The 27,258-nt window shown below is 46.9% G+C and overlaps 1 protein-coding gene across 2 annotated transcripts in view; it reads right to left on the bottom strand.

Moving 5' to 3' along the window:
• The window catches only part of MLKL (mixed lineage kinase domain like pseudokinase), a 703,954-nt gene that overhangs the window by 455,351 nt on the left and 221,345 nt on the right, over positions 1-27,258 (bottom strand). For both annotated transcript variants that reach the window (XM_086945230.1, XM_086945229.1), the window contains one exon: positions 4,206-4,303. In XM_086945230.1, the coding sequence (XP_086801356.1) occupies positions 4,206-4,303 (98 nt within the window). The remainder of the gene's footprint in view (positions 1-4,205; positions 4,304-27,258) is intronic.

The raw sequence follows: 27,258 nt of genomic DNA, 5'->3' as shown, positions 1-27,258 counted from the left end.
CGTGGATTTAAAAGGGGGCAATGTACTTGAAATGTTCTATCAGCAAGAAAAGAGCACATCCATTCATAGGCTGACCCAGCTAAGCCAACCTCACTCAGACGTGCGAGAAGCCTAGAGTGCGAAACAGTATCGAAAGCCGCACTCAAGTCCAGCAGTATCAAGGCAGCTGTCTGTCCCTCATCCACTTTTTGTCGAAGCAATTCTGTGGAAAAGAGAAGGGCCATTTCAGTAGAGTGTTTCGCTCTAAAGCCAGATCGAGAGAAATGAAGAAGAAGGTTATCCAAGCAAAGAGTGTCTTATGGTTATACTAAACCGCATTAGGGAGCAAAAAAAGGAGGGAATGGCCTCACTTAGGACGTTAAAGAAAGCCCACACTCACCACCTGGTGATGACGTACTTCATCATTGGGCTCCACCAAAGAGACCGAGTGTCTCTTTGGTGTGCTACAACGCCAGGTCTACTGCGGAGCAGGTTAGTGAGATTTAGGACGTGTTTGTGCAAACTAAACAAGTGGGTGGTGAGGGTATTAAAAATTGTCTGTAGTGTATCAAAAAAGAAACTTTATTCTATGATCACTAAAGACATTATATTAAAATCGATGTGTATGGAAGCAGTCCACATTTAGTTGAGTGGTAGATTCCTAGATATCAGTCGACATGTTTCTTGCCACGAAACGGTGTAATTTTACCAGGCAATTCTTCAGGACAAAAAGTGTGTTTTAAACCCTGGCGGTACGGACGCGCCAAGGCCCACCCTTACCTAGGGATGTGAAAGTGAAAATAAGGAAAACAGTGAAAAAGTGCAAAAAATATTAGGAAGAAAGGAATGTCTCCCTAATCGCTCCTGGTTTAGGAGGCTTCAACTCTGCGGTTTCTGCACTTTGTTGGTGTTAAGGAAGAACACCATGGGTCACAGGAGGGGGGTGGGAAGGTAATTGGCACACCGCCCTCAACGCTCGGCACCCTCAGTGTACCTGCATCACCCTCTACTGGACCCCGAAGATGTGGGGTCCAGTAGAGGGTGATGCAGGTCCTGAAGAATTGCCTGGTAAAATTACACCGTTTCGTGGCAAGAAACCCTCACCACCCACTAGTTTAGTTTGCACAAACACGTCCTAAATCTCACTAACCTGCTCCACAGTAGACCTGGCGTTGTAGAACACCAAAGAGACACTCGGTCTCTTTGGTGGAGCCCAATGATGAAGCATGTCATCACCAGGTGGTGAGTGAGGGCTTTCTTTAATGTCTTAAGTGAGGCCATTCCCTCCTTTTTTTGCTCCCTAATGTGGTTTAGTATAACCATAAGACACTCTTTGCTTGTTTATTGACCATAACCGGGGAATAAGAGTGTCAGTCTACTCTCCCTACCTCTCTCTTTGTTTAAAGAAGATGGTTATCCTCCAGAAATTTCACCAGCTGGCTGTTGACTAATTTCTCCACCACTTTGGCACAAAAAGGAAGGAGAGAGATAGGACTGAGATTGTCCAGCTGAGATATGTTCTGGTTAGCTTTCTTTTTTATAGGAATCACCTGGGCTAATTTCCATTCCTCTGGCACATGACTTTCTTGAAAAGATAAGGTGGCCAAGTTACTTATATGGTTACTCATGAGTTCTAAATGACTCCTGAGAATCTTAGGGGGAGCGACATCCGTGGGGCAAAAACAATGTTTTTAACACAATAAGAAACTGATGTTATATCTATTTGTATACAAGTATCTAGTGCTCCTAGTAGTACATTTAGAATGTAACTATGTCATCAATTTGGAAGAGGAGTGGGTGTTATATTCCATATAGGTACCATAATATAGGCCTCTGTAATTTCATCACTGTTCACCTATATTCTTCCCTACATTACACTTGTCAGGGTTAACAGGGACGGACCTTTTACCTAAATACGACGCTGCATTTAGAACCCGGGTTTTCCCTAGTTCGAAATCTCATACATTATACATGATGATTCTTGGAAGCACAGCAGGACTACCATCCCCTGTATAAAATCTATGTACAAAGTTCATGCTCAAGGTCATCCTTAGGCCGACACAGTAACACAGCAAGGTAGGACCCCTGGGGAGACATATAGGTATATATACATCACATCTTGCTAAGATAAGACAGAGGAGACAAGACTTCCCAGCCGACACACTGACCAGAGACGCTAAGGTTCCTGCATGCAGGCACTCCAGCTCGCAGTGGTCTAAAACATCCCTTGCGGGAAGTCAAACTAGAGACCAGGACTGGGCCCCACAGTCCCACACTTCAGGTAATGGGGTTGACTAAATCCTAGAGGGATTCTTGGCTTAACACCCACGTCCATGTTAGGTACACTTAGGTACATTTAATTGGGGAAGCATTGTAGGAATACCCATCTTTTTATCATGTGTTTTATATACTCGGATGTATTCATGATTATTGTAAGATGGTAGAGCTGTACCATCCATTTACCTTTATAGTACTGCTAATCGTTTATATCTTATACTGCCTAATGGTTGTTGCAGCTCATCTATTTTACAACAGAATAACAACTGTTCAATAAATTCTTATTGAAAACGCCCAGCCTGTTTATTCTGTGTATCTCTCTGAGACAGACTAAGTAAGCACGAGTGACTGAGCGAAAGATAGAATAGTGTTTCCACGGTCCTGAGTGATCAGGGTTGTCATGTTCAATGGTTGCCAGGAACTGTTCTCTCCTTGGTAAGAGGAGATTCTAGTGGAACTGTGAGCTAGTTGGTACAAGAGGCCAACATACCCGGTGGGGGTGATCAGAGTTCGCCTGACACCAATCCTACACTGTATGTTGTCTACAAACGCAGATCCTGTATACTTGTTATAGGAACTACACCTGAAACCTGAAAATGTGGGACGAATAAAGGCCATAAACCAAAAAAAAGTACGCTTTTACGAACAACACATATTTGAACAAATTGCCAACAATGGGTGGAATTAAAGCCCACATACCAAACACAGCATGCCTTGCAGAGCAGCGCATGCAGTGCCTAGGCTCGTGCTTTTTAAAGGTGAGATATCTGATGTAGTAAAAGCAAATTGACCCTTATGATAATGGTTCTGAGAAGGGAATGTGCCTCTCCCCAAGCAACATGTGCAGCAGAGAGGTGCTGGAGGAGGAGAGGGATAATGCAAAGAGCTTTCAGCAGATGAAACTTGCTACTGGAAAAACAGAATTGTGAACAAATGCAGTTAAATTAAATGAATATTGAATATAGTATTTCCAGTGCATATAGGGACATTGGGTATTACTTAATTTAATGTGAATTATGAGGGCGGAGGGTGATTGCCCACTCCTACCTCGAATACTAATTGTTCTAGGAGTTGTGAACTGGAACTGACATGTTGAAGTGGTGGGGATCTGCCTCTAGATCATTGAGACATGTATGCTCCATTCACAGGATTCAGTCACAGATCCCCACCACTAGGTCCATAGGGATACCTGTCACTCTGGCACTGAGGCCTGTATAGTCCATGAAATGGGTCAGATCACAGATCCCCACCACTAGATACACAGGGGTGCCCTGCCACTAGATCACGAAGACATGTATATGTCATGAACAGGATTCAAATCACTTACAACCATCACCAGGCCCACAGGGGTACCTCCCACTCTAGCAATGAGACCTGCATATGCAATGAACAGGATCAGATCACAGATCATGACCACTAAGTCCCCAGGAGTATCTGTCACTAGATCACTAAGACGTATTTGTCCCATGAGCCGCATCCAGTTCACTGATGCCCGTCACAATGATAATATTATATCAGCCCTTCTTTTTACCAACACAGTTGCAACACCTCTGCTGGGACAGGGAATGTTCTGGGAGCAGCAGAAAGTCCCAGTCATGAAAACTCTGCTCACAAGTAAAATTAAAATAAATAAATTCTAAGAAAACTAGTCTTGAAAGCTTGCAACACCTTTCAGAGGAAAATAAATTGATACCAATCCTTACTGGTCAAGTGCACACAGCACAAAAAAAAGAGTGGAAATATGGGAAGTAGACAACCAATCCCCAACCATGGTGTGACTCGCTGGGCGCTCTACAGCACCACTGGATGCCTCCTTCACCGCTTGGAGATTTAACAGCATGGGTACTTCTTAGGTCACCAGAGGTTAGTACCGGACAGTAAGGAACAAAAGCATCTTTGCAGCAGCTGAAAGTGCTGCAGAGGCGGAATTGCAAAGAGTGGACACGTACCTTCCATGTCGATACATATTCCATACATGCATAGAATATGGGGACACCTGAAGTTCTTCATGGTCCGGGCCTCTTTTTCAAAATCCTTCCGCACCATGCTGCAAAAAACAGAGCACAGGCCATGAGCACATTCATCAAAGGAACCAAACCAAAATTGCATCTTGATAAAAGGCAATTCCATGGACCAGGAGGTGCAACAGACTGTAAAATCAAACATGTTACATGACCTAGCTCCTCGCGGAAGCCAGTCCTGGAGCGGTGTATTTTCTTTTACCCCTTGCAATAAACTTCAGTTTTTTTTTGTTTCCAACAAACAAAATGGCAAAAATTACATCATCTTTCTCTCTGGAGAAGACCGTTAGTCTCCAACTCACTACACACAATAATTTTGAAATAACTGTGTATGACTAATGCATATAAGAACTTGATGCCCATTTCGCTGGTGGGACATGCTCACGAGCAAGATAAGAAACAGTATTTCACCCACTAACAAGCCAAACCCTCCTTGCCAGTTGCTATCTTTGCACAGTCCTCCAAACACTGAACCGCATGACATCTCTAGAAACAGAAAGCCATTTTTTACAACCACATAGTATTACATTTTGACCCCGAGCACCTCAGAGCCATCCTGCCTATTGTGCCACTCTTGAATCTACCCTCTGGACAGAGCAAGAGGCTTTGCCATGACTCCGATATGTCCTCTTGGCCCCCAGCTTAATCACGTTCTTTGCAGTGTGGCGCTGATTTTAACATTTTTGCCAGAACTTTTTCTGGTTTTCCCTTGGCCTTGCTCTCACTAAGTGTTTGGTACAAATGTGGGTGCCATCTAAGCAGTACCTCCTGTTTTTCTGTCTCCTAGAGACAATCTTAACATTTTAACTTTTTGTTTTATACAAATGTAAGTAAATGGTCTTGATATGTTCATAAATATGTCTGGCTCTCATTTGCTGGGCCAATACTACAGGAGCTCACATCCGAGTAGGTAAATAAATGGATTTCCCCTGCTCCAGAAGGGACTCCTCGCTGCAGAAGCGATATGGTGGCTTCTCCATCTGTTGGCTGCAGACTTACAGTGTGAACAGGAGGCAGTTTGGTACTAGGAATACCATCTGAGGGAGCAGAGGTGCTCAGTGCCAAACCCCAGGAGTCTTTACGGCAGGACCCTGTGATGTAAGGGACGGTGCCCCTTAAGTCATTCAGGTGATTGCAAGCCTGAGGAACCAGGGGCTTGCCTTTGTCTGCCCCCCCCCCCCCCCCCCCTCCCCTAAAATGGTGTGATTACTAATCCGGGACTGGTGGTCTTAGGTTTAAGGGAGCAAACACCCCAAATAAAAAATGGTAGCACCGAATGGGTTGGCCCACAGTACGGTTTCGCTCATCAGGCAGGTGGGCAGCTTAGGTCACTCACTGCTGCCTGCCCTTGGATCGCCCGTAAGTTAAGACACCACATTGGCATAGTTCACTTATGAAATAAACCTGCAGGAAACAGTTTTCCACCAAACTATGTGCTGGCTGATTTATTTAATTTCTTGTGTCCAAAGCAGCTATTTACCATGTTTGCGGGGGATGGTTGTCGATATCGGTGCTATGCGGCTGCTGCCCGCAGCACACGCAGGGCGCCCTCCCTAGAGGGCAGCCCCTTAGGGCCGCATTCTGCCACTTCAACTGCACTCCACTCTTTGGGAGTGCCCCCTTCCGGTGCTCTCCCGTGTCATTTCCTGGACATAGGAGGCTGGGGTCAGGTACTTAAACCTGCCCAACCCAGGCGCCGGGCTCTTTGTTCCCCCGCTGGAAAAGCTGTCACCCACCCTATGCCATACCCAGTGCGCTGGTGGCGGTATTTTGTTTCTTATGCTGAATGTTAATTGTTTATTTTGTGTTGCAGCCGGAGTAAGAGGGTGATCTGGAGGCAGTTTGGTACAAAGGGGTCCATCTGAGGGAACACCACAAGGGTGCTCAATGCCAAACCCCAGGAGTCCTGACAGCAGGACCCTGCGATGTAAGCAATGGCGCCACTTTAGTCCTTCGGGCGGTTGCAAGCCTGAGCAACTGGGGCTTGCCTATGCTCGCGCCAACCCTAAAGAGGTATGAGTACTAATCCGTGACTGGATGTCACGGATTTAAGGGAGAAAATTCCCCAAATACAAAATGGTAGCACCGAATGGGTTGGCCCATGGTGCTGTTTGGCTCATCAGGTGGGAGGGCAGCTTAGGCCATTCACCACTGCCTGCCCTTGGATCGCCCTTAAGTTAAGGCTGTCCTTGGAACGCTAATTTTGAGCATATTAAAATCGCTGCTTCCATCATATTTCAGGATTAAAAGAAATGTGGTTAATCTTTGCTTTCCGGACTGCTGTGTGACTAGGTCATTCGCGGCTGTTTCTTTACCTTTTCTTTTGTTTCTCCGACTGCAGTCTGCGCTTACTTTTCTAGTGTTCAAATTAAATAAATTAAGCAGGAATTGGTCAGTAGGCCTAGCCTCACAATACACCTCTGTATTTGAAGTGCAGCGAACGGGACAAGTTTGATTCATGGTTAAAGGCATCTTTATTTACTTAGGCATACTTTAATTGATCCTTCTACCTGAGGGGTGAGGTGTCTCCCACAGCCAGTAACATAGGCAATTATGCATTTGCCCCATATTCCGCTTGGTATGTGCAGAGGTGTATATTTAATGGAAAACTCTTTGTGACATAATTAATTGGCGGAAAATTAGCGTGAGGAATAACTGCTCTGTAATACCTTGGATGCACCCTTGAGCCACACTTGTTCCCTAATAAACAGAATGGATTATTTGCTGTTATTTAGTAAATGCTGTACCCTCCACCTGCCAGAGGTGGGCTCGGAGACAGGATTCTTTATAGTAGATCATTAAGGCTGAACAGTGTTTTCTGGTAAGGAAGTGCCTCCAGGATGTGTTTGTATGACCTGCACCCACCTCACCCAGCCGCCGCAATAAACGAGTCCAGATGCCCTTCTTTAAACTCTATAATCACCGGAACCTTGGCCCTAGACAGCCTGTCCTAGGCCAAGTCAAAGATCCTTCTCTAGGCATGGCCCTTCAATATCCAAGGCCCTTCTCACCCCACAACACTTAGTTAGGCAAACCTCAGCTTGCCCTCATCTCTGCAAGCCCACAGTTTCTGATCACATAGTATAACTAACCACCTGTTGGGTCGGGTTTGTGTGAGTGGAATAATAAAAGCAAGAAACACCATCACGTCTATGCTGTCCTAAACTGCATAATATAAGGCAACATGTTTTCAAATGCCCAAGTAAAGAAAATGAAGACCCTAAGACGAGAGCCCCTTCAACTATAACTGTGACCCGCAAACTGGTCTGGCATAGGTATAACCGTGAGGCAATGACGATTTAAGCGAAAGAGCCTAATTAGTCCTTCGAGCGGGTGCAAGCCTGAGCAACCAGGAGTTTGCCTTTGTCCGCTCCACCCCTAAAAAGGTGCAGGTACTAATGCAGGACTGGTGGTCCTGGGTTTAAGAGAGAAAACTCCCCAAATAAAAAATGGCAGCAACAAATGGGTTGGCCCACAGGCTGTTTGGGTCATCAGGCGGGTGGGTAGTATAGGTCACTCCCCGCTGCCTGCCCTTAGATCACCCTGTAAGTCCGCCCATCACATTGCCATATTTCACTTACGAAGTAAAACCTGCCGCAAACTGATTTATACCAAATTATGTGCTGTCTAATTAATTTCATTTCTTGTGTGCGAAGCATCTAATTACCAAGTTTGTGGGGAGGGTTGCTGATATTGGCGCTAAGTTATGTCCTCTTGGCCCCTAGTTTAATCACAGCTTTTTCCAGCATGGCGCTGATTTGAACATTTTTGCCAGAATGTATCCATGTTTTCACTGTTTGGTACAAATATGGGTGCCACCTCAGCAGCACCTCCTGTTTCTTCATCTCCTAGAGTCTTTGATAACGTTGATAGGGCCAGATTATGGGGAAAACTGGCTCAATGGGGCATACCTCAGCACACCTTAAACATGCTAAAACGTCTGCACACGGATACCTGGGTGCAGGTGAAATTAGGTGGTGGCTCACACATCTCCGCAAAGGTTCCCACAACAAAGGGTCTGAAACAGGGCTGCATGCTTACCCCGACCCTGTTCTGTTTATGGCTGACCTTCCAAAGGCGCTCAACACCTGCAATTCCCACTCACCAAGGATTGGAGGGCAAACACTGTCAAATCTCATGTAATACGAAGAAGAAGTTTTGCTCAGTCACACGCATGTTGGTCTCCAGCATCTACTGACGGCAATGCAGAACTACGCCTCAGAAAACAACCTAAAACTAAACTTGAGCAAGACACGGACAAGGTCAATAAACAATAAAAAGAACCTACAAAATAGCTGGTTCCTTGGGGGATAAAACTTGTCCCAGTTCATGAATACAAGTACATTGGAATGACATTTGACAAGGATGGGATGTTTAGACGTCAGAAAGAGGAAGTTAGAAGGAAAGGTTTGCTGATTGCATTAACAATGAAAAATCTTGCAAGCAAACTAATAAGGCCTACCCTGACTCCGCTTTTGAAAGTAGTCCGGGCCAAATTACTCCCCTAAATTACCTATGGCAGTGAGGCAATGCAAGGAAGAGATGCAAAAGTGTTGTTAAGCACCCAGGTCAAGGCCTATAGAATCTTGTTCAGCCTTCCATCCTACACATCACCGGCTCAAATAAGGCTGGAGTTTGGTCTCCTACGGCAAGATCTAGCTAGGCATGGAGCTTATATTATCTGTTTGCACAGGATCAGAAGTGCCACTACAAATACATTAAATTATCTGCTGTGGCAGGACATACAGCACAGGGAGCATTCTCAAGCCAGAAGATACCTACAACTAGCCCTAGAATCTACCCAACTCACAGAACTTTGGAATGCACAAATCGACTATTCCAATTTCAAGAAACTGGTCTGGAAATCCTTTAAACAAATCTCTTTGGTGGAAGACAAAGCAACCTTCTCAAACAGATCGCACGCCTGGATGACACTTAACTCCTATAAAACACTGGCTCCACAATAGTATTTCAACCAGGGCTACTCTAAGTCCATAAAAACTAACTTTTTGAGGCACAGGATGGGAATCCTTCCATGCGCTCAGCACCTTGCACCATGGCAAAGGCCACTAGCACATGAGTCGTGCAGGTTGTGCAACACCAAACAAGGCGACATACTACACTTAATCTGCCTATGCAAGGACCTGAGCCAAGCACGGAATCAGCTTCTTAAAGAACCCTTCAGACAGAAAGGCATTAGGACCAGGAGACAAGCAGTGTTAGCATGCTTTAATCCAGGAAATACACAATTAAATTGTAGATTGGTAAAATTTCTTATGCTGGCTGAACAAAAAATGGCCAAGTCAGCGGAAACGGAACAAGGCCCGGGCTGCACAATGCTATAACGCATATGTTCCTAACCAGACCATAACAAGAACATACTGCTAGAAGTAGAGAGTTAACCCTCACAACAAACGGAGATAACTGGACTAAAACAACCATGATGACCTGCAAAGAATCCCATGACTGGAATAAAGTAAGACGTATCCGTAATTCATAATAGTAAGACACACAAAGTCCCACACAGAGCCTACAGCTAACTCATATTTTATACTGGCAAAAATGTTCCCAACAAGGGGTTTTAAATTTTGTTTTAACTAGATACACACACTGATGAATTTGTTAATTTATTTCTGTATTTTATGTAATAACATTGCAATGGTTTTAAGTAACTATGCAGGAAATAAAGAATCTGAATCATCTCCTAGTGTCAGTCTTTTTTTTAATTGTTTATTCGTTATCACAGGTAGAAAGGAGTAATAAATATTGCAATTCATCAAGACAAATTCATCATTGTAGATACATGTGAAAAGGGATTGTATAGATACCCATCCCCAAAGATGTCCAATTTTTGACCCAGTTTCTAGTTTTATCCATCGCTCTAAATCTAGCCCAGTACGTCTAAGAATTCTCCCCTAAAAAAAGGAGTATTCCCTACCTCTTGCCACAGATTTTAAGACGTTTTTAAATGGCTTCTACTATTTGGGAGTACAGTATTCCTGTAGGTTCAATTTGGGCATCTTACGTTCCCATTGGCTAGAAACTGGAACCTCAACTATTTTTCATTTTTGCAAAATCAAAGATTTAGCCACCAGGGATGCAATAAACACTAGCTGTTGTTGGCAAATGGATACATTGTGTGACAATAATTCAGAACAAAACATCTATCGCATCAGGGACTAAAGATACAGACAATTTTCTACTAAGCCACTGGAAAATCTGACTCCAAAAATGTAGTAGGGCCAGGCATGTAAAGCAGACATATAGCCGATCTCCTGTATGATAGTTGCACCTAAAGCATGCCCCAGAAACAGATGGAATTTTTTAAAGGAGATGTAATAAAGTTGACACTTACAAAAAAAACTTACGTTTGAAGTGTGCCCCTCTGATGGCTTTATGAGCCCACTTGTTGTAGGTCTTCAATGTATGTGCTTCTATTCTACTTCCTGCAGGGAGGTCTGGATCTTTTGTAAAGCTTGCGGGACAAGTTTTACAAAAAAAGTTGTTGCTGGAAAATCTGGTACCAATTCCTTATTCGCTAGTCTCCCTTGCCCTTGCATAATATGCTTGGCTAATCAAATTTGCAAGTGTGTCGTATGTTCCACTTAAAATTATGGAGTTGAAAGAAGGAAAAAAGCAGCGAGGAGGGAAATTCCGGATTACCCAATTTAGTCGGTTCCATGTCTTCATAACCACCTCTACTAAAAGATCTCTAAACCGGTAAATCCCAACCTTTTCCCAGTTCCTGATACTCCTTTTATCTAAATGGAGACCTAGTCTATCACCGTGCTCAGTCCAGATTGCGGGATGAAAGGAAAAGAACTGATAATGTTCCTTCAATTGGGAGAATCTATAAATAATTACTCGAGGGATCTTGTATCTACTGCGTTTTGTAAGTTTGGGATTTTGATAAATGGGGCAAGCTGGATAGTGGTTTTCTAAACACATTTTTCTAAGATGGAAATTGCCTCCCAAGTCCTGCGAAGCAACTGCCTGCCCTCACCAATCCATAAAAGCTGCCTGATAAAATATTTTTTGAAGTGGAGGAGCGCAAGGCCACCATCTTGTATATATAACTGCAAAGTTTCTACTTTGGTACGGGGTTTCTTTCCTGACCAGACAAAATTACTCAGCCTCTGGGCTATCTCGTGAAAATAGCTTTAGGGGACCTTAATTATTACATTTGGGAATATGTAAGGAAAAAGAGGAAGAACCATCATTTTTATTAAAGCAATTGGTCCCTCAATAAAAAAAAGACAGAGAATGCCACTACCTAAAAAGATTCTTGGCCTTAGACAATGGTGACACATAATTAGGCTGAAAAAATTGCTAATATTCATACGAAACAAAAATGTCCAGCTGACGGATTGAGCCGGTCCGCAGACCTGATTCCCCATACATATGGGAAGAACTTGATCCAAGCAATTAAACAAAAATATGTCAGATTTTGAATGATTAATTCGGTACCTCCCTAGACATGAAAAAGTATTGATCTTGCTAAAAGTTCTGTAATATTTTGTTCCTCAGCCGCCAAGTACACAATTAGGTAATCAGCAGAGAGTTTGAGCTTGGGAGTGCCTAGCATTGGTGTCCCGATTTGAGAGTCTTGCCTTTGCAGTGCTGCTAGTGGTTCTATGAATAGTGCAAACAGCAGTGGAGACATAGGGCACTCCTGTCAAATGCCACAACTAATTTTTTGCGATCCTGCCATGTGGGAGTTGATTATAATTTTGGCTTCTGCTTTGCTATATAGGTCCTGTAGAAGATTTATAGATTTGAAAGGAAAGTTGACTCTTAATAAGGTAGCAAACACGATGTCTCACTGGACTAGATCGACGACTTTTTCAGCAAAGATAATATCTTGTTGTTCGTATAATAGTCTATTGTTTGAATTAAAAAGTAAGTTTTGTTTGCAATACTTCTTCCTGGCATGAAGCCACATTGATCTCCATGCACCATGTCTTGTACAAAGGGGTTATTCTAGAGGCCAACATGTTTGAACTTATATTCGTTATTAACTAAGCTGATTGAACAATATGAATAGCCGGCTTATAGGGTGCTTGTCTGTTTTTCAAGAAGCTTACTATAGCTGCCTCTGAAAAAGATTTGGGGGTCTGGCAGCCTTCTAGGATTTCATTAAATAGTTGCATCAGGATACCCACTAGTTGAGGCATAAACACTTTATAAAAGTCTATTGGCAGTCCATCGCAGCCACAAGTTTTCGTATTGGGGAGAGGGGAGGGGGGGGGGGGGGAGTTAATGGGCTCCTTAATTTCATTGACCGTAATGGAAGCCACTGCATGAACTTGTTGGTCACTACTAAGTATAGGTGGTTCTATAGGGTTTCCTCGCTGCAGCTGCAGTATGATGTGAAAGCTTCTCTGTTGGCTGCACATTTGCTATCTGGATTTTTGCTCGCTGAGGCAAAGTGGGCAAAAATTAACATTCCGCAACCACAATACACCATACAAATTAGTTTGTGTAAAGGTATTTCACCTACCTCACCCTAAAGAAAATATACAAATAACAGGCACTGACGGGGCATTTCACAGCTCCATATTTCAATGTCATTGGCTTTAATGCCTGACGATGCACAGCCATTTGCGAGTGGGAACAAATAAATATTACAAATATCTCAGGGTCTGCCAGAGCATTCAGGAAGAATATTTTCCAAAAGAAGAACTTCATGTGTGCTCCATTAAAGATATGAAGTGGCGGGTACAAAAAAAGGATGGACAGCAGACAACACACGTACCACAGTGGACACAGTTGCTGTCTGAAAGAGAGTCCCCTGATAAACAAAATAAAATATCGACACCCTATTGCCCACCAAGAGTATTTTTCAATTAAAGGCCTGATCACACATCACTGTTCTGTGCTAGTTAGCGACCTTCCAGACGTCCTCTATGGCTTTTAATACTAATAAAACTGTGATACGATAATGGTGGACCTTCCTGTCATGGGATATTCACAAATCCCTCACAGAATTCTCCCAGCCCCTCCCGGCCTCAGAGCAGGATAACAAGCCTTAGCATGTGCTATTTGGTAATGGAGATGAATAGCGTCTAATATTTGTTAGCATTTCTAGTCTGCACATTCAGTGAAGTTATAAGCATCAGGATTTATGGAGTTGATTTCTCACCACACAGTTGGCTGTAGGCGATGGAATGTGTAAACATATAACCAAATCAACAGAGTTCATATTAAGAATGCTGAGTTCAGACAGCAGAGCGCTCAACCACCTCTGCCTGCTCCCCAGATATGGAGATTAGATTGTGACTGTGCGCCAAGACAAGGGCATCAAGGAGCGAGTCACGAACCCTGTGAGTGAGCTCCTGTAAGAACACAGGAAGTGCCTGACGCCCCTCTCTACGCTCCCTAAAGTGCAGCCCACTTGTGCTCCTACAGGGAAGGGGCCTAGGACTCTGTTGGCTCTCAAGCCCTCCCCTTATAAGACCCCTGGACGCTGCACCACCATGAGGGCAAATCTGCACAGCAGTACTTGTCCCATGGGGCTACCTCGCTATGGTGGTGGCGACTGCACTGCTAACGAAGAGAGAGCACATGCAGCTCCAAGGCTCCCAGTACTGTTTCTTATATCAGCACATGCACTGAATGCTTAGACTTCAGGTACAGCAAGGTTGTATTTATTAAAAAAAACACTAAAGGTGCTCTCTGGGGGTACGGCCTGGAGCAAGATTTCAGTGGACGTGTAGTCCTAGAGCTCCTCTCCAGCCACTGCTACAGCTTCCACAAAGTAGCACCCAGAGGCCAGGACGCAAATGGGGTGGGCGCAGCTAGGGGATCTCCTGTGAAGCCAAAGAGCCCCTGTGAAAAGAACCCATGGCAGCCTTCGAGGGCAGTCGGGCAGTGAGGGTGTGACCTGCAGGCAGATCACTGAGCCAAAAGTAGGTTTCCCTTGCAGTACGCTGATCAGGGGATGCAGGCACACACACTTGGCAGCAGGAGGAACAAGCATTTGCAATGCAATAGATCTCACATTTACCAGAGTAAGCTATTGGCATTGTAAATAACAATGCCTTTTATTTATGTTTTAAAAATGAAACCAAAAATAAAAGGCATTGCCATTTGCAATGTCAATAGCTCAAACGCACAAGTTACTTACCTTCGGTAACGATATATCTGTAAGAAACAGTAGTTAGTATTAGATTCCTTACCTTAGAATATCCCCAGGTGTCAGACTGGATCAGGAAAATTTTGCGTAGCAGTACCCCTGCGCGTCAGTAGGGGTCGCCTGTGGCTCCAAGTCCGTCGTCGGCGTCGTTGGCGCCGGGATGACGTTGTCGGAATACTTAGACGCCTTGTGCGCTGACGTCAGTTCTTATACATAGCTTTTCCGCGCCAGAAACGCAGAGCCATGATAAAAACCAACACTGGTGCCATGAAACTAGGGCCCTGAAAGGGGATGACCTTAACCCTAGATATCGGTTCGCAGAACAGGGAGAATGGGTGTTTCTTACAGATATATCGTTACCGAAGGTAAGTAACTTGTGCATCTGAAAGAAACATGTTAGCATTAGATTCCTTACCTTAGAATAGAGACCCCAGCAATACCAACCCCGGTGGTGGGTCTATGAACCAATGAAAACACCAGAAAGTCCTGGAGAACGGAACGGCCAAAGAAGCCATCTCTCTGGACTTGGCTGTCCAGGCAGTAGTGTCTTGCAAACGTGTGCAGCGAGGCCCACGTAGCTGCCTGACAGATGTCCTGCAAGGGGACTCCCCGACCCAGGGCAGTAGTAGCCGCTGTGGCCCGAGTGGAATTGGCCCTCAGCCCTACAGGAGGCTCCTTTTTAGCCAAAGAGTAGCATACCTTTATGCACAACATGACCCACCGAGAGATGGTCCGCTTGTGGACCGCCTGACCCTTCTTAGCGTCCACGTAGCCATAAAAGAGTTGGTCATTCACCCGGAACTGGAGTGTGCGATCCAAATAGAATGAGAGCGCACCATTTGGTTCCAGACGGTGGAGCCTCTCTTCCTTTTTCGAGGGATGCGGAAAGAAGGTGGGCAAGGTGGTGGACTGCCCGATGTGGAAGGCTGTGACTACTTTGGGCAAAAAAGAGGGTCGCGTCTGCAACACAACTGTGTCCGGATGAGCAGAAAGGAAAGAAGGTTTAGAGGAAAGAGCCTGGAGCTCACTCTCCTGGGAGAGGTGATGGCAACCAAGGAATGCAGTCTTGAGAGTAAGGAAACGAAGAGGACAGTTATGAAGTGGCTTGAAAGGAGCGCACATCAGGTAAGTCAGAACAAGGTTCAAGTCGCACTGAGGCATCACGAAAGGAACAGGAGGAAACATATGAGTGATGCCCTTCAAAAACCTATTTACAACTGGGGACTTGAACAAAGAGGGCTGATCAGGGAGCCTTAAGAAGGCGGAAATGGCAGAGAGGTAGCCCTTGATAGTGCCCAGAGCAGAGCCCTGTTGGGCAAGAGAGAGAAGAAAGAGGAGAACCTCTGAAAGAGGGGCAGAAAGGGGATCCACAGCCTTTGCTGTGCACCATGCCACAAATTTGATCCACCTGCAGGCATATACCGATTATGTGGAGGGACGCCTGGCTGCCAGAATCACATTACAGATTTCAGGAGGCAAGTCAAATGGCCTCAACTGCCGCCGCTCAATCTCCACGCAAGTAAGTGGAGACTGGACCGGTTCGGGTGGAGGACCGTCCCCTGCTGCTGCGACAGAAGGTCCTCCCGAAGAGGCAGACGAATCTAGGGATCGACAGACATGCTGAGTAGCTCGGGATACCAGTTTCTTTGTGCCCAGTCCGGAGCCACAAGGATAACTTGGGCCCAGTCGCGTCTGATCTTCTTCAGCACTCTGGGCAGAAGTGGTATAGGCGGAAAGGTGTACAACAGACCGCAGCTCCACTCGCGACGAAAAGTGTCTACGAGCGGGTGCAGCCTTGGAAATTCCAACGCGCAGAACTGAGGACATTGTGCGTTCTCTTCTGTGGCGAATAGATCTAACCAAGGCTCTCCCCACTGCTGAAAGAGGCATTGCGCCACGTCCGAGTTTAGGCGCCATTCGTGATCCATCATGCACCGACGGCTGAGTTCGTCCGCCCTGGCGTTCAGGGAACCTGCCAGGTGTTGAACCACCAGGGTTACGCCCTGATGTTCCAGCCATTGCCAGAGGCGCAGAGCCTCCTGGCATAGGGTCCACGACCCCACCCCGCCTTGTTTGTTGCAGTACCACATGGCGGTGGTGTTGTCCGTGAACACCTGCACTACACTCCCCCGGACAGAGGGGAGGAATGTCTTCAGTGCAAGCCGGATCGCCCGCAGCTCCAGAAGGTTGATGTGGATCCTGGACTCCGCCGGAGACCAGAGGCTTCTGATCTCTGCCTCTCCCATGTGGCCCCCCCAGCCCTGGAGGGACGCGTCTGTCACAACTACGTGCTCCGGTTGGGGTAGGGAGAGGGATCTGCTTCTGACCCAATCGCGGTCCGTGACCCACCACTGCAACTGTCTTGCAGTGCCCTCCAAGATCAAGACATGGTCGGAAGAGTTGCCCTGATGCTGGGCCCAATGAAACTTCAGGTCCCACTGCAGAGCCCGCGTCCCTCACCCGACGTGATGCACCAGAAGGATGCAGGAGGCCATCAGCCCCAGAAGCCGCTGCGTCAACCTGACCGAGACTCGGGATAACGGCTGAAAGATCAGAATCAGAGCCTAAATATCCTGAGCCCGCTGTTCGGGAGTATAAACCCGAAACTGCGCCGAGTCTAGAACCGCTCCGATGAAGAGGAGCTTCTGAGAGGGACACAGGTGTGACTTTGGCACATTGATGGAGAACCCCAGCAGGTGCAGGAGGTCGGCCGTAGTCTGGAGGTGGCTGACGACTGTCTGGGGCGAGCCCGCCTTCAACAACCAGTCGCCGAGGTAGGGGAAGACTGAAACCCCTAACCTGCGCAGATGAGCTGCGACCACCGCCATCACTTTTGTGAACACCCGTGGGGGGCGCTGGTAAGGCCGAAGGAGAGTACGGTAAACTGAAAGTGCTCGTGGCCTACTGTGAACTGCAGGTAATGCCGGTGGGCCGGCAGGACGGAGATGTGAAAATAAGCGTCCTGCAAGTCCAACGCTACCATCCAGTCTCCCGGGTCCAGGGCAGCTAAGACCTGAGCCAGTATCAGCATCTTGAACTTCTCCTTCCGGAGGAAGCCGTTGACATTCTACAGGTCCAAGATAGGGCGTAGGCCCCCTTTGCCCTTCTTGGGAACCAGAAAGTAGAGGGAGTAACAACCACACCCTACTTCTGGCCCAGGAACGCGCTCCATGGCCCCCTTGGCCAAGAGGGCCGTAACTTCCTCTCGCAGAAGATTCAAGTGATCCCCCGACATGCGGTGGTACTGCGGTGGCATGGCTGGAGGGGTCGCCTCGAAAGGGAGGGAGTAGCCCCTTCGGACAATTTGCAGCACCCACCTGTCCGAAGTGATGTTGCGCCAGTGAAGGAGGTGATGGCGAACCCTGTTCCCCACTGGCGTCATGTGGGCCTGAAAGCTCGGACTAGGAAGGCTTTGAGGCGGATGCTGCGGGGGTGGATGTGGACTGGCCTCGCCATTGTCCCCGGGCACCGCCACGGCGGTTACCACGTCCGCCACCGCGCTGGATGTTAGTCTGCTGCACATGGCTGGCAGGACGTGTGGGTGCGCCCCTTCCTTGGCCACGAAAGGAGCGAAAGGCAGCAGGTTGCGGGCGCGGGGCCGACAGGCCCAAGGACTTGGCAGTAGCCCTGGAGTCCTTAAAGCGCTCAAGCGCACTGTCTGCCTTGTCACCAAAGAGGTGATGGCCAAACGGCATGTCCATAAGGGTGTTTTGGACATCAGACGAAAAGTTGGCTCACCTCAGCCAGTCGTGGCGACGAATCGCCACTGTTGTTGCCATCGCTCTACCTATGGAGACCGTTGTATCCAGTCCACACCGGATAGAATACTGTGCCGCATCTCGACCCTCCGCAAGGGCTTGGGCGAGTTTAGTCCAGGCCTCCTCCGGACATTGTGGCAGCACGGCCGCGACCGTATCCCATAGAGAGTGGGTATAACAGCCCAAGAGGCACGCGGTGTTGACTAACCACAACCCCAAACTCAGTGAGAACATTTTCTTGCCATATTGGTCGTACCTCTTGGATTGCCGATCGGGGGCAGCAGTCGGGAATGCGGTCTGGGAGTTAGAGGCCTGGATGACCAGGCCCTCGGGAGTGGGGTGGGTGGACAGGAAGTAAGGGTCGCCCGGAGCCGGGCAGTGGCGTCTGGCCATGTTCCTATCTACAGGCGGACCTGTAGCGGGCCTGGACCAGGTGCCCAGAAGAACGTCAGATAAGGCCTAATTAAACGACAGCAGAGGCTCCGAGGAGCTTGCTTGCGGACCTCAGTGAGGAGGTTAGTCCTCACGGCCGTGACGGGGAGTTCAAGGGATAAGGCCTTGGCCGCCCGCATCAACACCACACTATAGGCAGCCCCCTCCTCCGTCGCCACGGTAGAGGGGGAGACAAAACCAGTGTCTGGCGAAGTGTCCAGACCACTGGCATCCCCAAGCTCACCTGCCCAGTCCTGGTATGGCTGGCACTCACGTGCCAGAGGGCCCTCAGACCCCTCCCAATCCTCCTCGCCACCCATCTCCTGATACTCCGGGTCAAAGGATGGGGCCGGGTCATAGAATTAAAAATCTCCTAGCAGCGTCGAATACGGCGCCGAGCGGCGCCGGACCCGAATCGAGGGTAGGACCGGGGACGGCGCCAGGGGCGACACCCTGGGGGTCGGTGCCAGCGAGGTCGTAAGGTCGACCGGTAACGACCCGGAGCCGGATCCTGCGGGGCCCTGTAGTGCCATGACCGAAGTCGCCGACGGCGCCGGGGCCGAAGCACCCGACAGCGCCACAGCCGAAGCACCTGGCCCGCTTGGGGACCCAGCCGGGGCCGCTGGGCCTGAAGGCGCCGCGGAACCCGATGGAGGCTCGAGCGACCTCATGGCCATGAAGAAGGCCTCGATCTGCTCCGACGTCGCGTTCTGCCCAGGGACCGGCGGGTATGGAGCAGGCCGCGACGCCTGCGGCTCCGGCAGAGCCGCGTGGGTGGCGTCACCCGAACCCCCGGCTGCGTAGCGCGAGGGTCGGGGGGAGTCAGAAGAGCTTACCTGAGGAAGTGGAGCCCGAGGAAAGATGTCGACTCCCGTAGCTTTGACGACTCTGGCCCCGCGACCGGTCCGTCAACCTCCTTCCGGACCGGGACCTCGAACGGCAAGGGCCGACTGCCGGAGCTCGAGGCGCTTGCGGGACCGCTCCCGTCTAGCCTTCGACGTCAAGGCCCGGCAGTCGGGGTATGACTTGTCGTCGTGGTCGGGCCCCAGGCAATGAAGGCATCGACGATAGGGGTCGGTAACTGACATCAGTCGTCTGCAGTCGACGCGGGGTTTGAACCTGGGCATCCCTACCAGCACCGTCGGTCGACTCGAAAAGCAGATCAAAAAGATCCAAAAAGTTTAGTCAAAAATTGACTAAAGGGTACCACTTTCTCCGGACCTGCGCTTGCTGGCGCGGAAAAAAGAAGAACTGACAGCACGCGAGGGCGGCGTCCAAGTACTCCGACGACGTCATCCCGGCGCCAACGACTGACGCGGAGCCACAGACGATGCCCAACGACGCGCAGGGGTACTGCTACGCAAAAGGATATTCTAAGGTAAGGAATCTAATACTAACCTGTTTCTTTCAGATTCGCGTAAATGCGAGACCTATTGCATTGCAAATGCTTGTTTCTTTCTGTTACCTAATATTGATACTTTGGTTCAACTGTTGCATAGTTGTCAGCTTAAATCTCTCCACATGCAGCCACAGTAGAGTTGTGATGTTAATATGTTCCTCCTTCGTAAAAGCAAGGGGTTATTCCCACATGATTTATGTTATTAAGGCTATGTGTTGCCCCATTATCTGGTAATAACCTGTTGTATCAAGTTCAATATAAAATGCCAATAAAAATATACTTTAAAAAAAAAAGAATATATTTCCCGGCAACATGGAAAGCATAAAGGCTGAAGGGTCGTGAGTTGTAACATAGCTGTTAGATGAAAAAGTTAGCAGGAGAGATTTAACTAAAAAACTCTGACACAAAGATCGTAGCACGTGACTTGGCGACAAAAACTGAAATATTTGGAACGGTTTAAAACGAACGAAATAGAATGTGGTGGTAAATAACTTCACTTGGAGAATACTTGAAAGTAAACAGGATCTCACGAAGCTTACAAATCTTTTTCATGCTGAGCCATCGTGATGCGAGTGCAGAGACATTGCAAGAATGGAGGGATGACAATATGGAATGCTTCGGGCGCAAAAATGAAATTCTAATCAATATGATCGTATAGTACCCAATGAGTTGGAATAAGAAATAAATGCGGTTGAAAAGGAGATAAAAAGCCTGGAAAATACAAGGGAAACAAAGTGCATAAATGCTTTGCCAGGGGTAGGTAGCGCTATATAAATGCAATGTTCAATTCAAGAACAATGGACCAAATAAAGGAACGTCATAAAAAATTAAAATAAGAAAACAGAAATAATTTCTTCGAAACAAAAATACGATTATGAAAATGGACAGATTTACGCATTTGCCTAAAGGTTTGAATCATTAGGTAACAGAGAAATAACAGATGTTAAATGAAACACACAGAATCTGAATGGAGACAGATTCGAGTGATGAGGGAACACCCTCCATGCAGATCTTGAAACAACAAAGGCTTACTTTTGTAGCCAAAATGCATCTGATGCATCGAGGGAGAAACCAAGCAAAGGAAGAATTCGAGAGTGAAAAAAATACAAAGAGAAAGACTGGAAAAGTAAGCCAGAAAAAACTAGCATTGGCCGCGGGCGAAAGTGAAAGCAGCACGGCGGGGGAGGGGAGGGCCGGAGAAGTTTGAAAGCAATCAAGTGAGAGGATAGACGGATGTCACTGAAAGCTGGCGGTTGCGCGCATGATGGCAAGGGCTAGGCCAGCCAAAGCAGCATGTGGTAGCACTTTTTAAAGCCCCTACTAAATGTCTCGCACAGCAGCACATGCGCTGGCTCTAGCGAGACCTAAAAAGGGACGCAATACTGACAGCAACCGGACTGCCACTTAGTTGGCGCACCTGCGCAGTGACGCCCCTGAACTTGAGCTCTGGGAGGTGCTGATCAGCTGTGTCTAAGGATTATTTTCGCAAAAAGATGGACAGAATGTTGAACAATGTCAAACATTCACGCCAGTACAGAGATCTGGGCCTAAATCTATTGCTTTTGTGCTCCTGTTGTAACTCCAGTTTAAACCAAGCCATATGCAAATCAGTCTTGATCCAGCTCCGCATGGAACAGTCCAGCCCGAACTGACAGGTCAAGTCCTCCTTGGACCAGAAACAAGCAGCCTAAGACCGGTTTCGGCATTCCATCCCTCATCAGCCAGGCTAGCTTTACTCCAGTGGCATCGAGAGCATGGGGACCCACATCTGGACATACCTGTTCCACTTGTTTCCGCAGCATTTTTCACCCAAAATGGGATGGGTATGCCCAGACGTGGGTCACTTGCTCACTTTGCTCCTGGATTCAAGCTATCCTGGCTGACGAGGTATGTTACCCCAAAACCGGTCCCAGAATGCTCATATCCGGTCCAGGGAGGACCTGCATGGCAGTTCGGGCTGGACTGTTCCCATGAGGAGCAGGATCAAGACTGATTTGCATATGGCTGGGTTTAAACTGGAGTGGCATGGGGAGCAAAACAATGATAGATTTAGGACCAGATCTCTGGTCTGGGGTGAATGTTGACACTGGTCAACATTCTGTCCATCAATTGTTATTTTTGCAAAAATAAGCAGTGAGTAAAAGAACAATGGATATAACCCAGATCTCTTGAGTGGAGGTGAATGTTTGATTCATTCAGCATTCGATGATCATTTATTGCTGCAACACTAAGGTTTATTTTCAGGAGGGAAGGAAAGCAATGCTCCACTAAATCCTTCGACAAAGCCTGCACCATGTTGGTCATGCAAACATAACACAGTGGGTACTCAAAACAACAGGCCGAAGCTAGTGGGAACCAAGCTAAGGCAGCAGAAAGCTTCCAATCAACAGAATAAGCATAAAAGTGGGGAACTGAGATTTACACAGAGTGAGAGCTGTGGGGATAGTTCTTGCTTGTATGACTTTTCGGAATATGATGCTTGGACTCCTGAAAACCTATATTCATTCACCGGTGGGATGCTGGGTAATCAGTTGATAGGGGTCTGGAGCACAGTGATCCTTAAGTTTATGAGTGGATCGACAAAATCTTGTTCAACAGAGAAAATGTGACAGACTACATCTTTAAGGGTGGGGCAGAAAGTAAACAGGTCATTTGTCCAGTAGGGAAAGACACACAGGTTTTTGATAATTTGACAGTGTGGCAGTGGTTTATCCGTTGTTTGGGCTTGTGGGCACATGGTCCATCTGTATGATACGATGTTCACCTATTTCGTTGCCAATCTCTCCCATGTTTTGTAAGGTTGCATCCATTTCAGCAGGCAAAATGGTAGGCCCACTCCAACGCCCCTACACAGTCTGATCTTTTCTCCGCTAGGAATAGTGCCAATAAAAAACAGCGGAAGAATTCAAGTTAATCCATTGCGTGTCCTGGCCCATGGAGGGTCACTGAACGACTACACTGACCTAGAAGACTGCAGCTCAAGTACGGGCTGGAGGATGATGTGTCCCAGGAGTTGTGGCAGGGGAGCAGATATGGGGAAGACTGAGACCCATTTGGCTTTTCGCCTCTTAATGGTGCACTTTCCCCGGCTATGGCAATGTGGTGCGTGGCAGCGTGTGCAGCATCTGAATGATTTAACACGTTCTCGGAGTGAGTGGTGAAGTCAGCTGTGAGCAAGTTACCCATTACCTGAATGATATCCTTTATGTGGGGGAGGGCTGGAGTGTGTCAGGGTAATGGCAGTGATGTAGCATGTGGTCAGAGAGTGGAGGATACCGCTGGCAGAGAAGCAAACTGAGGGCTCAGCCATGACACCGACCTTCCTGGGGATTTAGCTCTACTGGGCACTAATGGTGCTCAGCCTGCCCAAGACGCTGGTGACCCAGTGGGGTTTGCTTGAGAGGGATTGCAACTATCTTTTGAACGATGCTTTTTTGGAGCCTTCAGATGTTTCAGCATCTTTCACAACTCAGTTGGGAAACTGTGAGGCTTGGGTCATGTCACTGTAAGTTCACACCAAATCTTGTGTGGGCAACTCTCATTCCCGCCAATGCTGAATACAATTACGATTTACATTAAAATAAACAGATCCACCCTCCTTAGGGTGCAAGCTACCTGCAACTGATCATTTCACTACCGTGCATTTTCTCTCCACCATTAGGGAGGGGCACTATGCCTTAAAAAGATGATTGATTGAATTACGTGCCAGCTGTATTATTAGATTAAGAAGGCTTTGAGTGAATGCGCAGTAGATTTTAGAATTGCTTATCAGTCAATAACAAGCATTCAACTGAATCCATTTACAGTATTATATTGCTGGGTCTGTTTTAACATGATTCTACACTGTATACATGGCTATACTAACCATGGGCACTGATTTTGATTGGATAAACATAAACTTTAAATAAAAGGAGGCACATAATTCGTATGAAAGACATCTGGATTACCAATACCCCACTCTGGACTTTAAATTGTGGAATGCTCCACGGATATGGGGGAATCCCTCCCTCCTCACAGCCTGTTGAATTGATCCCACCCTAAATAATGTTTTCTGATGCATTGGCAGATCGTTTCTAATTAAAGTGCTTCAGAGGGCATGTCCAAGCGAGATGTACAAATAGCTGCAACTATGTGAGGTTCGCCTCTGAAAAACCTGCACAATTCTAGCAATCGAGAATATTGAGACTGGAACAAAATGCCAGAAGGGGTCAGGGGAACTGGAAGGTAACACACTGCAATTGAGATATTAGAAATTTCCAGCCTCGAAGGCCCATTGCCAACTCTGAAAGGCACTGAAGGCTATGCATCTTGCTATTAACCGTAACAATGGACTTTCTGAGTGAGACTTTCCTGTTGGGTTCCATTGGCCTGCCCGGAGGAGAGTCCTATCACCTTGGGCAGGGAGCCATTTGCAGAACGTCATGGCAAATAGAAACAGAATGCACTGCCTGGTTGGTCTTTGCAATATGCCGTTGATTTGCAGGCCACTTGGGAAGATGTAGACGGGCTGCATAGGTACGCAGTAGTCCTTCATACCCAGTAGTGGGGTTGAGCAGACCTGTGGGTGAATCTGGTGGCGGGGCAGCCATGTGAATTTGAGCTCTGAGAGCTGGTGCCACCCTCCGCCGCCAACAGTGTGGCTTGGATTGGGTAATGAAAGCCATAGAAGGTGTGTGATGTTGGGTAGTCGAAGCCCACCTGAGACAGTTTGATTGCTGGGACTCACAAAAAGACTGTACTGAGAATGTATGAGTATTGAAGTGCCATGACTGGTGAAACCCTCCCTACAACCCGCTCCTCCATGTGGCTGGGTGCTCTGAGACATGCAGCTCAAACACGGGCCCTGCATTAACCCAACCGTAGCTTGTGAGACTGAGGTTAAGATGCTTCACCCACCTTTAGCACTGGCTGCAAAGGACAGCGGTGCATGAGAGGTAAATTATTACTTCATTCGGGACTACTGTGCTGCTCAGCAGACAAATCAAAGAATTCCATTACTAGCTTTAAATATAAATATACAACCCTGCTACAAGTGGCCCAGTGTTACTTAAAACACCATAGTACAAGGGGCGAAGGGCATGTACCTTTCCAAGCAGTGTTCACATATGAGGCCACAGGAATAAAGATAGATTCGAGGTCAATGCGAAGACAAAGTCATTGCAGCCCTGTACTGTCCTATGTTGTTTGTTGAAGAGGGGACAGAGATGCCACCTTCTTGCCTGCAATGAGCTAGAACAAAGTAACAAAAAAGTATGATTGTTTAATCGCCTCCTTATTTGCAATTGGAAGCCGATGAGCCTTTGGTTTTACTTAACCAGTTGCTGATCGAAGCAATGAATGGCAAAGTGCAAATCTGAATCTTTTGTGCAGTGATCTTTAATTTCTGGAACTATTGGGTCCATGCTTCGTTCATAGAGAGGCGACAATTTGAATTCCTGAAAACTTGACTGACGTTAACCCCCTCTCCTTTGACATATTATGGTCCTAGTAGTTCTGTCCAATTAACTGCATGAACAAGAACGACATCGACTGTGTTGGACCAAAACTCTGGGCAGCCTATGTGGTTATATAGTAGAAATTTGCACAACTTATTGCTTTGCCAAAGTTTGTGCATGATTTTTAGGTAGCTCGCCAGCTCAGGCATTGTCCACATTCGAATCCAATACAGAGTTACAACATTATTGATAAACAGCAAAGAAAAGTATTAAAGAAAGCATTACCATACTGAGATATTTTGTTCATGCAGGCAGGAGATGTAATTGTATATTAGATGGTTACCTAGACAGAGAGGCACCAAAAGCAAATTCGATATAGGGTTTGGCATTGTCTCTTGGAGAGATAATGAGGGAGGCAGAATTGGTTGATTTGTGGATGGGCAGCCCTCAACAGATATAGTGTTTTCTTACAATTCACCCACATGATACATAAAGTAAACTGGATTCTTATATACTTGTGAAGCCGTAAGATTACAACAATAACGATACCACAATAAACCCAAGGAGGTTTTTATTGCATGTATTGCCTCTATAGCTAATACAGTACAAAGGGGGTAGTGATGGACGGAGCATCTGAACCAATCAAACACTCACACTCAGTCAAAGGATCTGGGTTTGATCCATCACCGTTCTTTAGCCCACTCTGCCACCCCAGTTCAGACATGGCTATATGCAAATCAGTCTGACCCTGTGCCTCATGGGAACAGTCCAGCCCGAACTGCCAAGCCATGCCTTCCCTGGACCGGAAACAAGCTTCCGAGGACCGGTTTCTGGCATTCCAGCCGGCTTCAGCCGGGCTTGCTTGAATCCAGTGGCAAAGTGAGAAAGGGACTCACGTCTGAGCATACCCTGCCACACTTATGGAGGTCAAAGGCGGTACAAAAGGGGGTAGTGATGGACGGAGCATCTGAACCAATCAAACACTCACACCCAGTCAAAAGATCTGGGTTTGATCCATCACCGTTCTTTAGCCCACTCTGCCACCCCAGTTCAGACATGGCTATATGCAAATCAGTCTGACCCTGTGCCTCATGGGAACAGTCCAGCCCGAACTGCCAGGCCATGCCTTCCCTGGACCGGAAACAAGCTTCCGAAAACCGGTTTCTGACATTCCAGCCGTCTTCAGCCCGGCTTAAAGTCAAAGTCAAAGTCAAAAACCACTTTATTCGATTTTTTTTAAAATCATAAAAGCATGCTACAATCAAAAAGGGCATTTCAATTCCATAAAAAATTCATACAATAAAATGTCATGATTTGTATAAAGATTAAAAAACATAAATATTAATAAAAGGAATTCATCATATCTAAAAAACAGTTTGTCGCCCACACAAATCCCAATGCTACCTTTTCAATCTCCTCCTCCTAATCCTGACAGCTGCAACAAAATAATTTGCCACACTAAACATAACCAAGGGAGATTCTAGCATTTGAAGATACAAAAGAGCTGGTTTTGCCTGTAAAAAATGCTTTACCTTTAAGCAAAGGGACCAAATACTTCGTTCTTGGAGAATTGTAAAATGGACAAAACAACGTAAGGTGCATATTGTCTTGTAATGAACAATTATCACATTTGCACACAGGTGCATCCTCAGGCTTATACCAGCCATTGCTATCCCAGAGGACCGTGTAAATTTGGTTAAATCGAAATTTAACCAGGAGCCACCTGTGAAAAGGGATGTTTACTACAGCAAGGTAGGTTGAATAGCTAAACAGGTGATCGTCATGTAATGGGCTCTGACCGAGGGCTTGATTAGTTGGTTTG

The sequence above is a fragment of the Lissotriton vulgaris genome, chromosome 12, assembly GCF_964263255.1.
Source record: "Lissotriton vulgaris chromosome 12, aLisVul1.2, whole genome shotgun sequence".
NCBI lineage: Eukaryota > Metazoa > Chordata > Amphibia > Caudata > Salamandridae > Lissotriton > Lissotriton vulgaris.
This window is presented reverse-complemented; position numbering and strand designations above follow the sequence as displayed.